The sequence below is a fragment of the Aquarana catesbeiana genome, linkage group LG04 (genome assembly GCF_042186555.1).
Source record: "Aquarana catesbeiana isolate 2022-GZ linkage group LG04, ASM4218655v1, whole genome shotgun sequence".
NCBI classification, from domain to species: Eukaryota; Metazoa; Chordata; class Amphibia; order Anura; family Ranidae; genus Aquarana; species Aquarana catesbeiana.
The window spans coordinates 294,564,647-294,579,956 of NC_133327.1; the positions used below are offsets into that span (position 1 = coordinate 294,564,647).

At 41.1% G+C, this 15,310-nt stretch overlaps 2 protein-coding genes across 2 annotated transcripts in view; one reads left to right on the forward strand and one right to left on the reverse strand.

Moving 5' to 3' along the window:
* Window positions 1-15,310, forward strand: part of PRIM2 (DNA primase subunit 2) — a 449,872-nt gene that overhangs the window by 49,320 nt on the left and 385,242 nt on the right. The gene's annotated exons all lie outside the window — the stretch shown is intronic.
* The window catches only part of LOC141140007 (E3 SUMO-protein ligase ZNF451-like), an 85,404-nt gene that overhangs the window by 11,053 nt on the left and 59,041 nt on the right, over window positions 1-15,310 (reverse strand). Inside the window, exons 10-13 of the mRNA XM_073626711.1 lie at window positions 13,180-14,783; window positions 5,726-5,869; window positions 3,401-3,531; window positions 1,155-1,341 (exon numbers count right to left, since the gene is read on the reverse strand). Of these exons, the coding sequence (XP_073482812.1) occupies window positions 1,155-1,341; window positions 3,401-3,531; window positions 5,726-5,869; window positions 13,180-14,783 (2,066 nt within the window). The remainder of the gene's footprint in view (window positions 1-1,154; window positions 1,342-3,400; window positions 3,532-5,725; window positions 5,870-13,179; window positions 14,784-15,310) is intronic.

The following is a 15,310-nucleotide window of genomic DNA, read 5'->3' on the forward strand; positions in this document are numbered from 1 at the left end:
GAGGGATTATATAGGGGGTTGAACTTTCTGATAGGGTGTGCCAGCGTCCAATCACCAGTGATACCCTATATAACCCATCAGTAATTACTGTGGCTCTGTGTCCCGTGATGTTCGAGAAAGAAATGGCAGTGTTACAGTATTAACCCCTTAGTGACTGAGGGTAAAACAAATGCTAATGCTTGAACACAATTTTGCAACTTTGACATGCGTTAGTAAAATTGTACATATCATCACAACTACTGGGTGCAACCAGGTGGATTATACCTTGCATTTTTCAGGACAAATCAGGCTTTTTGGTGGTAAATGGTAATGCATTTAAAAAAAAAAAAAAAAAAAATGTAATTGAGCTGCATATTTCTTGCTTACCACCAAAGAAAAACCCAAAATAAATTCTCCTGCTCTTGTCAATTCAACTATTCCACATCTGAATGTTACTTGTTGTATGTACCTGTAATATGGACCAGAAATGATAGTGTGCATTTTGCAAAGACAGGTATGAATATATGCAGCATCACAAATAAAAGACCTACTTCTGTTAGGCCGCGCCATCGGCGGAGAAGGGTTAAATAAAAGTAAAGAAAAGTTTAAGAGTGTATATGCAATGTCTGAGACGCTTTTCTTTTCTATGGTCAAGGACACTCAAGTCCCTTTCACGCGGGGCGGAACCTGATTTTCTCATCAGGGTTCTGTCCGCTCAACCCCTGCTGAGCAGAGCGACGAAATACATGTCCGTGTCCGCTCAGTTTCTGCAGCGTGGGCACAGACAAAGCCCGCTCTGCACTATGGGCAGCTGGGTGTAAACGGACCAGCTGTCCGTTTATACCAGACTGCCCTCCAATCCGATTATAAGGATTGAGATGTATCCCCTTCCATTTTTTTTTTTTTTTTTTTAAAGAGGACCAGATCAGAGGCTGCCGGTCCATAGTATTACATAAACCATCTGATCAGGTCTGCTTAAAAAAAAAAAAAAAAAAAAAAAAAAAAAAGACAGGCAGACCTAATCAGATAGCCTGTGTGAAAGGGGCCTTACTTACTCTGAATTAAATTTGTGCTTTTCCTATGCAGACAATATGTGTATCCAATTTTGACACTAGGTGTAAAACACCTTAAATTTAAGTGTAGACTGTGAGCTATATGATGTAATAGATATATACCTTGTGTGGTTTCTGATATGCTGTTAAGTAAAGCACACATCACATCTCCTCCTACATGGTGAGGGTTTAGGATATGAGCTGAACGTTGAGTTTTCTTGAACTGGTTCTCCAATTCTATGAAACCTTTATCACCAGACAGAACAGAAAAAGGAATTTGCTTGGGAAGCCTCTCATCTAAACGACCAGCCTAAAAAAATCAAAACATTATTTTTAAAATACATCTCCTTTTAGGATGCCTCCACGGGGATCCTTTATTAATTTAAATTGCTGTATTTGCCCTGGTTGATAAAATTCCCCTTTACTTCCAGATGATGCCCAGAACACTACTTTCAGCTAAGCTTCCTTTTTTTCCCCCCTCTCTTTGCAGTACATTTTTCTTTTTGGGGAGTCCCACAAGGGTTGGTTACAGGGTAAAACAGGACATTCAGATAAAAGCAATGCCTTGGGTTTCATTGGGATAGGAACTCTCCCCTATGTTGACACAAACAGCAATTAAAACAATTACAGAGAATCTAAATTCATCTTCCAATTCTCGAGAAGAATCAGAAAAAGGCAAGGCAATGCCGAAAGGTTGATTTAACGTAAAAGGAAAAAAAGACCTGTAAGTAACATATACAATGCATTCATAAAGTATTAAGAACCCCTTCACTTTTTTCAGTTTTGTTATGGTGCAGCCTTATACTACAGTTGTTTAAGTTCCTTTTATCTCATTAATCTTCACTCAGTACCTTATAACAAAGTAAAAACAGATTTTTAGAGAGATCTGTGAATTTATTAAAACAAAACCAAAATATCACATTGGCATAAGTATTCAAACCCTTTACAGCAACACTTGAAATTCAGCTCAAGTGCCTCCCCTTTCTCTATCGTTGTTAAGATGATTCTACACCTTGATTGGAGTCCAACTGCGGTAAATTAAATTGATTGGACAGGATTTGGAAAGGCACACTCCTCACAGGCTGACAATGCCTCACAGCTGACAATGCATGTTGTACCAGAGCAAACGTCATGAGGTAAAAGGAACTGCCTGCAGGGCTCGAAGATGGGATTATTGCAAGGCACAACTCTAGGGAAGGCTATAAAACTTTTCTGCTGCACTGAAGGTTTCCAAGTACACAGTGGCCTCCATAGTTCTCAAATGGAAGAAGTTTGTAAAAACCAGAACTTTTCCAAGAGCTAGTCGCCCGGCCAAACTGAGCAATTGGGGGGAGAGGGGCCTTGGAAAGAGGTGACCAAGAATCTGATGGTCACTCTAACCAAGCTCCAGAGATCCTGTGTGGAGATGGGACAAAGTTCCAGAACAGCCATCACCACAGCCCTCCACTGATCTGGGCTTTATGGCAGAGTGGCTACACAGAAGCCTCTCTTCAGTGCAAACACATGAAAGCCGGCTTGGAGTTGGAGAAAAAAAAAAAAAACACCTGAAGGACGCTCAGACTGAGGAACAAGATTCTCTGGTCTGATAAAACCAAGATTGAACTGTCTGGCCCCAATTCTAAATGTTATGTCTGAAGGAAACCAGGCACCGCTCATCCCCTGTCTAAAATCATCCCAACAGTAAAGCATGGTGGTGGCAGCATCATGCTGTGGGGGTATTTTTCAGCAGCAGGGACTGGGAGACTGGTCAGGGTTGAGGGAAAGCTAAAACTGTTCCACAGTGCTCAGGACCTCAGGCTGGGGCGAAGGTTGACCTTTCAACATGACAATGATCCTATGCACACAGCCAAGACAACACAGAAGTGGCTTAGGGACAACTCTGTGAACGTCCTAGAGGGGCCCAGCCAGAACCCTGACTAGTAATCGTCTTGAACATCTCAGGGGAGACCTGAAAATGGCTGTCCACCGATGGTCCCCATCCAACCTGACTGAGCTTGAGAGGATTTCCAAAGAAGAATGGCAGAAAATCCACCAATCCAGATGTGCAAAGCTTGTTGTGTCATACCCAAAAAGACTTGAGGTTGTAACTGCTGGCAAAGGTGCTTCAACAAAAGGACTGAGTAAAGGGTCCGAATACTTAAAATACATGTGATATTTCAGTTTTTTCTTAATTTAATTTTTAAAATTTTGTTTCAACTTTGCCATAATGATTAAAAAAAAAAACAAAAAAAAAAACAATTGTATCAGGCTGCAACAGAACAATCTTTTTTTAAAAAAGAACTGAAGAGGGTCTGAATACTTTATGAATGTTACCGATTTTGCTTAGCAGAGAAAAATTTAAAACAAGTAAATAATGATATGAAACATACATGAATGCATATGGCAAAGTCGGCAGCATCTTTACGATCAGAGCAACGAGGGTGAAGGAAAAAACAGCCAGTATTGGAGAGATGCTTGAAAAATTTGCAGTCCATTGGAGGTTTCCATGCACCCTTCCCTCCTACAAATGTAAGTAGAATATTGATATACACTGATATAGTCTAAAACACACAGCTATTAAATGAAAAAAGAAATCTTAGAAAGGCAATTTTTGGTATGCAGGCTCTTCTTACCACATTATCACCACAATATTTGGTTAATCTGCCTAATAAAATGAAATGAACCACACCACAGAATCATTGTTCTATAAATTATGATCTTCACAGTAACAAATCCTATAAAAAAAAGTAACTCCACAAAAATAACAAACTTTGTTGTACAGTGGGGCAAAAAAGTATTTAGTCAGCCACCAATTGTGCAAGTTCTCCTACTAAAAAAGGATGAGAGAGGCCTGTAATTGTCATCATAGGTATACCTCAACTACGAGAGACAAAATGCGGAAACAAATCCAGACAATCACATTGTCTGATTTTTGAAAGAATTTATTTGCAAATTATGGTGTTAAATAAGTATTTGGTCACCTACAAACAAGCAAGATTTCTGGCTCTCACAGACCTGTATCTTCTTCTTTAAGAGGCTCCTCTGTCCTCCACTCATTACCTGTATTAATGGCACCTGTTTGAACTTGTTATCAGTATAAAAGATACCTGTCCACAACCTCAAACAGTCACACTCCAAACTCCACTATGGTGAAGACCAAAGAGCTGTCAAAGGACACCAGAAACAAAATTGTAGACCTGCACCAGGCTGGGAAGACTGAATCTGCAATAGGCAAGCAGCTTGGTGTTAAGAAATAAACTGTGGGAACAATAATTAGAAAATGGAAGACATACAAGACCACTGATAATCTCCCTCGATCTGGGGCTCCACGCAAGATCTCACCCCGTGGGGTCAAAATGATCACAAGAACGGTGAACAAAAATCCCAGAACCACACGGGGGGACCTAGTGAATGACCTGCAGAGAGCTGGTGATCGCCCTGCTTAAGCCAGTACATGTCTGGGCCAGTCTCTAACCATCTTTTGTATCATGTCTGCAATCTCCTAATTAAACTTAAACACACTGCTAATAGCATTAGCAAAATTTTCATTTAGTGCAGACATGATACAAGAGATCAATGCAGCCTCACCAGTGCCCATCATATGCAGCCTGCCTGTGCCCAGCAGCCTCGCCAATGCCCGTCACATGCAGCCTCGCCAGTGCCCAGCAGCCTCACTAGTGCCTGTGCCCAGCAGCCTCACCAGTGCCCATCATACGCAGTTTGCCTGTGCCCAGCAGCCTCACCAGTTCCCGTCATATGCAGCCTCGCCAGTGCCCGTCATATGCAGCCTCGCCAGTGCCCAGAAGCCCCACCAGTGCCCGTCATATGCAGCCTCACTAGTGCCCATCATATGCAGCCTTGCCAGTGCCCATTCAATGCTGCCTCACCAGTGCCCAGCAGCCCCCACAGTGCCTGTCACATGCAGCCTGCCAGTGCCCAGCAGTCCCACCAGTGCCCGTCATATGCAGCATGCCAGTACACAGTAGCCTCACCACTGCCCATTATATGCAGCCCCACCAGTGCCCATCATATGCAGCCTGCCTGTGCCTGCATCAGCGGTGATCTCTGTGTCACGGAGCTGGATTTGAATTGCCCGGCTGCAGTAACAATGTCCTGCCTCCTGTAATCACGTCACGCTGATTCAATGTCCCACCATTGGATCAGTGTGCCGTCTATCACAGGAGACGGGACACTCTTAGTACGGCCGGGCAAGTCAGTTCTGTGACAAGGAGATCACGGCGAGGGGAGGAGGAGGAGGAAGGACGGAGTGGAGGACTGGGCACGCCAGGATAACACTCCCGCAATGGGCGACACCTGGGGCGGACCACGCCCCTTTTCGGTATCAGCTTTTTTTTTCAATCGGCCGAATGAAAAAAACAGTTTTCAGGCCAAAAATTTTCGGCAGCCGAAATTTCGGTGCACCTCTAGCAGGAACTATGCCCACTGTTGCTGACAGTGAGGGGGGTAATGTCCCAAGGGCTGGATAAAAACAAGTAACATTCGAATCCGGCCTACGGGCCGTAGTTTGCAGACCATTGCCCAAGGTGAAGCAATTTCCCTTGAGTGGATCATGTTTTGTAGGGACCTTCTGATATGTAATGCAGCACAGCCTGTTAAGACATGTACTCAATTTGTTCCAAATACAAGAGATGGGGATGTGTGATGCTATGTGTCTATATTCTTAAATAAAAAAACAAATGAAAAGTAAAGCTCACCTTGAAATCCCCACACAAATGTTCCCTGGTTTAGGTATCCTGGCAGATGAGAAAAAAACTGGGCCCAGTTGTCCAAGTCAATAAAAACAATGTGGGTCATTGTTCTCAGGAAATCCAAATCTGGTAATTCACAATCCTGCAGTTCTAGAGCAGAAGATTTTTTATATATTTGTCATTACTTTGATTTCTCAATGAAAAAAACGTAAAGTATGTGACAAAAATAAGCAATAAGTAAAATTATTCTCTGCACAAACCTATTAATAAAACAAGAAGTAAGCAATGACCTATGTTCAGCTTCACACAAAAAATTATTAATAAGATGATAAAAATTGTGTATTATTGTGCATACATTGTAAAAATGTGAACCATAGTCCAAATCCTTAATATTGCGTAAACATATGAATAACAGACAAATGTCCACAAAAATGAACTTCTTCATGTTTTTTTCTCCAAAAACCTGTGCAATCAGTGTATCTTCCATACACCTTCACCAGCATTAATACCAAAGGCGAGTCCCACCACCATTGCCTCTCTAAGGTCCCTGTCACCTTAACATGTGGGCCTATTATCAAGCAATAGGTCAACTGTGCCTTCCCCTTTAAGGGGTCTGTTACCAGGGCTCTTATAGTCTCCCCTTCTGGAGATCTCCATCTTGGATCCTGTATGAATCACAGCTACTCACCATGGGCTCTTTCACTCAAAAGAAGGAAACCAACAGTGTTTAGCACATATGAAAATGTGGGGGAAGTCGCCCTGGGACTTTGAGTGAGGTGGGAGAGATTAGGCACACATACATGAGAATGCAATAAAATCATTTTATTAATTACAAAATGCTGTATAACCAAAAGGGAATAGCAATAAGTGTGCATTACCCGGCATAGTGGCCAAGCTATCAGCAAACGTAAAAACAAAACATCAATCATTACACACAATACATATCCATAAAACAACCATACAGTACATGGTAAATTGCTGCATCAGTAGGTAAATGTAAAAAAATGAGTAATTGTACATACATGAATAGAGCAATGTGTGAGTAATAATACCCACAACATAACAACAACCCAGCATTTAAACATATATAGAGAGCATCGATGATACCCTACGCGTTTCGCGAGTCTCTGCTCGCTCTTCAGGGGCAGATGCATGGATATAATGTCTGAAACAAAGTATAATAGGATAAATGGGTATATATATATGAATGAAAAATCCTCTTGGATATCCACGTTATATACTGTTCAGACCAGCTTACCCCACATATATATATGTATATGTCTGAGATCCACACATCTCTATATACATCCTACTATATATATTTTTTAGATACGCTTTTGGGTTACATCGCACATCCTTCACCATATGCCCCATGCAGTCTGTGCCATGCATCTGGATCTTCCTCATTGTGGTTTCCGTTGGCTGGGCCCCCTCAGCCCCCGAGCTGGACTTCCTTTCATCACCCTCCTGACATCAGCGTTCGGTGACCAAACCCAGTGGAGTGGTAAGTATGAGGTCTCGTTCATCTTTGACCTCTTCTGACAACTACTACACTCCCCCCACCCTCATTTTTTCATTCATATATATATACCCATTTATCCTATTATACTTTGTTTCAGACATTATATCCATGCATCTGCCCCTGAAGAGCGAGCAGAGACTCGCGAAACGCGTAGGGTATCATCGATGCTCTCTATATATGTTTAAATGCTGGGTTGTTGTTATGTTGTGGGTATTATTACTCACACATTGCTCTATTCAGTATGTACAATTACTCATTTTTTTACATTTACCTACTGATGCAGCAATTTACCATGTACTGTATGGTTGTTTTATGGATATGTATTGTGTGTAATGATTGATGTTTTGTTTTTACGTTTGCTGATAGCTTGGCCACTATGCCGGGTAATGCACACTTATTGCTATTCCCATTTGGTTATACAGCATTTTGTAATTAATAAAATGATTTTATTGCATTCTCATGTATGTGTGCCTAATCTCTCCCACCTCACTCAAAGTCCCAGGGCGACTTCCCCCACATTTTCTGCGCATTTAGGGATGGAGGTGTTTGAGTGGTCACTTCAGACCTTAATTCCCCTTTTTTCAGCACATATGAAAAGAACAAACATGGCTGAAGCCCATGTGAAACAGGCCTCTATGAATAATAAAATGGTCTAACAGGCTCCAAAATTCTACATTCATGTGTCCAGGCAAGCACATGCAGCCCTCGTTCATACTGAGCACAGCTTTGAAGTGAGTTCAAACAATTTCAAAGCCGCATTTCAGTCTGACTTTGGAGGCGACTTGAAAGACATCTGTGCGGGTTTATGCACAGATGTCTATTGAAATCACCCCCGAAGTTGTCAAAAAGTAGTGCAGGAACTACTTATGAAAATTGGTGTGGCCTCGTACCGACTGGGACACTCCTATTGCCGGCAATAGGCTCCGATTTGACCTGTCAAATTGCACCGATGTGAATGGGAGCTGTGACACAGTTTATGTACATATATCAACATTGTTTTACCTACTAAAGGATTTGTATTTTTCTAAGCCAGCCAGCTGATTTACATACACCTGCTGCAGTGTTCAGCCATGCAGGTGGAACAACAATTCGTGCCCGTTCTCACCAGAACGCGGTGCTGTAAACCAACGTTCTGTGCGCGTTTCCTGCACATTATTCAAAATGCACTGCAGTTGCGATCTGAAACGTAAGTCAATAGTAACGACACCTCAAATGCAGCACGTTTGCCTGTTCTGGGTACGGAGGTGCCATGCAATCCGGTTGCATTGCATGCACTACTTTCGGTGCTGTCTTGTGCGATTCAGCCCATTCAAAATGTGCATAAATCGCACTGCACCGCATGTGAATCGCACAGGAGTGTGCAGCGAATTCCCATCTGATTCCTAGTGTGAACCGCCCCTTAGCCAAGAAGGGCAGAGTGGCAGAGTGCAGACGCAGGTGTTTATTGCACCCAGGATTGAAGTGCTTGAGCTTCACACCAGCATCCATCAGACTCATCCTGTCTTTGTAAACAAGATTAATTTGTTCGTATTTGCACTTGTGCTGGTTCCCTCTCAATAATTATATATATATATATATATATATATATATATATATATATATATATATATATTTATATTACACACACACACACTTGCACGATTCTGGCTAAAATGAGAATCGTTTTTTGCTTCGAATAAAGATCATGATTCTTGCGGCGTAACATCTTTCACATTATACAAAAAAAATGGGCTAACTTTACGGTTTATTCCCTAGGGCAGGGGTGTCCAAACTTTTTTCAAAGAGGGCCAGATTTCATGAAGTGAACATGCGTGAGGGCCGACCATTTTGCCTGACTTTTAAAATTAAATGCAAATGAAATATTTTATGCAAAGTTTATTGCAAATGGAATACTATTCATGTCGTAACATTGATGACAATATATGATGATATATAATATATATATCTTCTCTTCTCAGGGTAACAATGAGCTCAGGCGTGTCATGTTTAAAAAAAAAAATTATATATATATCTCTTCTTTAGTCTCTGACCAATCCCCAAGCACCTCTCGGTGTAAAGGATGAGCTTGAGCGTTTATTATTTTTTTAAATAATAATCTTTTCTTTAGCCAGCCTAATCCACCAGTGCCTCTCACTGACTGAAAGGATGTGGCCCCCACTTGGAATTTACATATATATCCATCTGTGCCCCCCCAAGTATATCCATCTGTGCCCCCCCAAGTATATCCATCTGTGCCCCCCCAAGTATATCCATCTGTGCCCCCCCAAGTATATCCATCTGTGCCCCCCTAAGTATATCCATCTGTGCCCCCCTAAGTATATCCATCTGTGCCCCCCCAGGTATATCCATCTGTGCCCCCCCAGGTATATCCATCTGTGCCCCCCTAAGTATATCCATCTGTGCCCCCCCAGGTATATCCATCTGTGCCCCCCCAAGTATATCCATCTGTGCCCCCCCAAGTATATCCATCTGTGCCCCCCCAAGTATATCCATCTGTGCCCCCCTAAGTATATCCATCTGTGCCCCCCCAGGTATATCCATCTGTGGCCCCCAAGTATATCCATCTGTGCCCCCCCCCAAGTATATCCATCTGTGGCCCCCCCCAAGTATATCCATCTGTGGCCCCCCCAAGTATATCCATCTGTGGCCCCCAAGCTCAAGCATGTTATTTTTTTTTACTGTGAATATACTCATCTTCTTTAGCTGAACAAATCCCCGAGCGCCGTGCTCATTGTTAAAAGTCGATGTGCCCGAGCCTGCAAGGAAGAAAGCTGACAGCGCACAGCGCCACCGCCAATCACAGGCACTGTGACATTTCCCCGATCTGCGGACTGCAGATGCAGAGATCGGGAATAGTCATAGTGCTTGTGATTGGCTCTGCGCGCTGTCAGCTTCATAGCGGCTCGGGCACATTGACTTCTGAACACGCCCAGCCACACCCCCCGGCTCATCAACAATTAGCCCGGCGCTCAGGGATTTGTTCAGCTAAAGAAGATATATTCACAGCAAAAAAAACATAACACGCTCGAGCTTGGGGGGCCACAGATGGATGCATATGTAAATTCCAAGTGGGGGCCACATCAAACCGGAACGCGGGCCGCAAATGGCCCGCGGGCCGGACTTTGGACATGCCTGCCCTAGGGTCTCTGCTTAAAAAATATATATAAAATGTTTGGGGGTTTCAAGTAATTTTCTAGCCAAAAATACTGATTTTAACTTTGTAAGAAACAAGTGTCAGAAAAAGGTTTAGTCTTTCAGTGGTTAAACTTTCCTTATTTAAAGATGGAAGTTCATTCCTTTGATCTAAGAATGAAAAGTTACATTGTTTATAGTGATCTCCCAGCGTTTTTTTCTTTTGACAGCTGGGTGAGCAGAGAGCTTTCTACACGTGCAGCTCTAACACACACACACTTTTTTTGATTTTTACCATTTCCAGATAATACCAACCATTAAACATAAAACATTCTGTAAACCTGGTATGGGATTTTTTTTTTAACTTTTTGACATACTTTCAGAGTTGTTAAGTGTTACCATAGTGACACTGTACTACTCTGGGGAGGTGATCATTGATTTTTTTTTAACTCTATTATTGCTTATAACAGTGATGATCATGGTTCTGAAGCAATCATTTTAGCTGTTATGAATGGCTTTCATTTATGACAGCTTGTGATCTGTAATTGGCTACAGCTAATCAAATGGTACAGGGTGCCTTGATTGACCCTGATACCATGTAATAGCTGTGGGCCAATCACAACATCACAATAGTAAGCAAAACAATCATAAATGGAAGCCATTTAGGACAATTTTATTTACATTGTAATCATACGATCGCTATGACCAATCATAGCAATCACATAAAACCTCCTGCCGCACACAGTGGTTGGGTACCAAGCGCAGTGATATGCTGTGTTGAGTCAGGATCCCTGCGTGCCCCAGGTGCCCAGCGATGTACAAGTACATCCTGAGCCTGTAGCTGCTGCTCTGCAGAAGTAAATGTACTGTGGCGGGGCAGCAAATGGTTAATAAATGTGCCACTTCAAAAAAAGATATACTCGTAGTGCCGTTATCCAAAGTGCTTCACATAGAATGGAACTCAGAGACCCTTGATCCTATTTATCTCTTAATGGGTCAGGTAAAGTTTTTGGCAAATAACCTCTCTACTCCTTCAATCCACCAACTCAGGATACTGTGAATGGTCATGGTTATTTCATATACCCCAGACTAGGGAATACAGAAACTGCAAACACAATAATCACTGGAAAACCTTGCTAGCACTTAACTAGCAGGATAATTCTACCTCTGGATATACTATTACAAATTGCATAATATTACAGTCCCTACCAATTTTTATAAAAAAAATATTAAGAATAAACTAACATTGTATTAAAAAAAAACATATATAAAACAAAATCTTTGTTGAGAAATAGAACATTTCTATACTGCCCCCGCTAGTGTTTAAATAACTAATGACAGGTGGCAAATGGCATAAATAATAATTAAAATGCTCACTAGAAAAGCTTTCAAAACATAATTAAAACTTATAAAAACAGACCATTATTGATAAAACAACCAAAAACCTTATGGTTCCAAATCACACTTAATTATCTATGAAGCAGTTAGGATCTATATCAATGTTCATGCCTCTAGGGGTAATCGCCTCCAACTCTAAATCCAACGAGTTTCATTGCGTGAAACCTCCCTTTTTAAACTGCAGCTCCTCCAGTGTCTATTAATTTTATCTATGACATAAAAAATAAGGTGCTTGGGGTTCCTGTTATATACCAATCTAAAATGGTTAGAGACACTATGCTTTTTATACCCTTTCTGGATATTGTTAATATGTTCCCCTATCTTGACCATAAGTTTGCATGTAGTTTGGCCAACATATTTGAGGCCACTCAGAAACTCCAATAAATATGTGATGTACATACTTTTACACGTGATGAACTTCTTAAGAGGGTATTGCTTTTTAGTAGAATTAGTTTGAATACTTGATCTCTTCTTCATATCTTTTTGTGTGGTTCTACATGGTTTGCAGCGATCACGCATAAAAAAATAAAAAAAAAAAAAAAAAAAAAACAACCCGTCTGTTCTAAAAAGGTGACCTTTCTTCTGGGTGGAATCAGGAATATTGTGGACAATTTTATTTCTCAAGCCCCAGGGTCCCCTCTAAAATAAAATAAGGATTCTTAGGCAACATTTTGCCCAAAGTGGGATCTCAACATAAAATGGGCCCTCAACATAAAATGGGCCAGTGTCACTTTTCTTTAGATGCTTATAATGAAGTTTGAATCCCGTAAAGAATGCCGTATCAAATGGTTTATTTACCTTCTTTTTAGTTTATAACAATGACTGTCTGTTCTTATTCCATAGAACTGACCTGGCACTCTCTAGCCTTTTTTTTTTTGGGTACCCTTTTTCTATAAACCTATTAATCAAGACGTTAGACTGTGTTATGTAGTCCTCAAAGTCACAATTATGCCGTCTCCTCATAAGCTGGCTTCTGGGTATAGCATTTTTCTATTGATGGTGATGGCAGCTAGGTATAGGTATATTTTACACCTATACCAACACCTTTAATCTGTTTGTAATATTAATCTTCATACCAGAAAAAAAAAAAAAAAATTACTACTCATGGCCATTCTTAATGGCTCTAGAATAAACTTTCTCTGGGCCAATTTCAAATCCGACACCAGGAAAACTACAAAAGCCCTCTGCTTGATACTGTCAGATTCTAGACTCTTCCAATTAAATCAACTTTTTCTACTTACATCTGTCAAGTAGTAGCCCTATTCTTGAATTAACTTTTTTTTAAGTCACTGAAAGTAAGGAGCAGCAAGCAAATTAGCTAACATGTCTTTCAAATACATGTTTGATAAATATTCATTGTCTTTACAATTGAATCACATTTTTTAAAGTATCAACCAAAGTGTAATACCTGTATCACGGTTTTGTATCTCCATAACTTCCGTTTCTGGTTGAATTTTTTCAGGGAGATTTTTGTCTTTTGTCTCAGCCTTGTAATGCAATTCTTTTGTGTGCTTCAGTCTTGCTGGCGGTTTACTAACAGAAGTACCACTAGCTGTAAATGTAAACACCTCACCTATGGATTCATCAGTTTTGAAATTATAATTCTTACTTGGCTCTTTCAAGAAACAGTGTTTCATATGGTAGTGAGATTGAGCACCTTCTGGGTCTGAAAAAGATTTTGAACAAATGCTGCACTTAATAACAACATTTCTGTCACTGGACTGCCCCTCTTTCTTACAAACATGCGTATTGATGCCTTCAAAATTTTGGTCAGTTGCTGGACATAAAGAGCAGCTATACCAGAGGTTTCCTTTCCCAAACAGTCTATCCAAGCAGAGTTTGCCATCTGCCTTCTTTGTTGCTTTGAGAAAATATTTTTCCAGACAGCCGCAAGTCAGACGCTTTTCAGACTCACTGGATGTGGTCAGTATATCATCTGGAATTTTAACATTTGATTGCCCCCGATTTGGTACATAACTATAGTCCAAAGCGTGAAAACTCTCATAGTGGGCAAGGAAGGCAGCTTCTTCATCAAAGTAAAGATCTTTACAAAGCCCACAGAAATATTTCACTTTTATGTCTCCATCATGCTGAAGCTGACAATGCCTAAGTAAAGTCTCCATTTTAAGAAACTTCTTCTTGCAGGTGTCACAGCAATATTTATGAAACTGGTGAATACTTAAGGATTGGCAGTGTTGTAGAACGGTTTCTTCATTATCAAAAGTCTCCTCACAAATATGGCACTGCCACAAACCCTCAGACTGCTGTCCTGATGGGGATGTGTTACTTGCTGGACTCTCAGATCTCATGTCAATCTCTAAGGAAGTTGGTTGCTCCTCTGGCACCTCCTGTTCATAGTAAAATGAATGACCACCGTGGCAATCTATAATATGCATCAACACATTTTCAGTCCTTGCCAGCTCAACCTTACACATCTGGCACCAAAAAAGAAAACTGTCCAAGCGCCCACCACCGTGAAATCGGCACATGTGAAGGCGAATAATGGCAGTGTCATCAGCCAGCTTGCCACAAACCATGCACTTGTGAGAGATCCTATTGGCTGCCATAATGTGTTTTTCAGCATCTTTCTCAGCTGAAAACTGTTGAGAACATTCACAGAACCAAGCAGTCACCATTATATTGGCCTCTTTTTTTAAACCACCATCAGTTTCATTTTGCTGTACATGCTTTGACAAAACATTGCTGTCATCAGTATTGTTTAAGTTTCTTTTAAGCATGAGGTGTTCCAATCTAGCATTGGAAGCCAACAGGCAGAAGTCAGAAGGTGTTCTCATTCCTTCATTTAGGTAGCAAAATGCTAGAATGGACTCCTCTATAGAAATAATCCACTTGACATCATGACTTGTTTTTGTGATGTGTTTTTCAATGCGTGCTTTATCACTTAGACCTTGTTTACAAGTTAGGCAGAAAGCTTTTAACTGGAAAACAGATGCAACATCAGCTATGCTTTTTTCTGAAACTGAAGCAGGACCAGCTTTTCGACACAGCGTCCTAAATAAAGAAACAAAGACAATTTAGCAAAAAAACAAAAACACAACTAATGAGCTATGGAGCAAAGTAAAATGAAAACCAAACACCAGTAAAAACTTCCTAGTTTCATAGGGATAGAAGAGAATTACAACTTATGTCTGGTTTTTATTGCTATCCCCCCTATTGCCCCCTAGGGAGCCTCCCCTATGACCCCTACCCCACTCAGTGAGTAGAGTCTGGAAACAGAGGCTTGGTGCTTAAAGGCCCAGGATACTTCCATAGATCTGGTGGAGTGGACATGCACCAGTGCTTGATCACATAAGCTCTTGTAATCAAATTTCTAATTCACCTTGCAATTGTGGATTTGGAAGCCAGGTGCTTCTTGCAACATCCTGATGAAAGGACAAATGGGGAATCCATTTGTCTAATGGGGGTTTGAAGTTTTCATGTGCATTATAATGGCTATGTCCAGGCAATGTAAAGCGAAATCCTTTGGGTGTTTAGGAGCTGGACACAAGGATGGCAGAACAATGCTGTCATTGAGATGA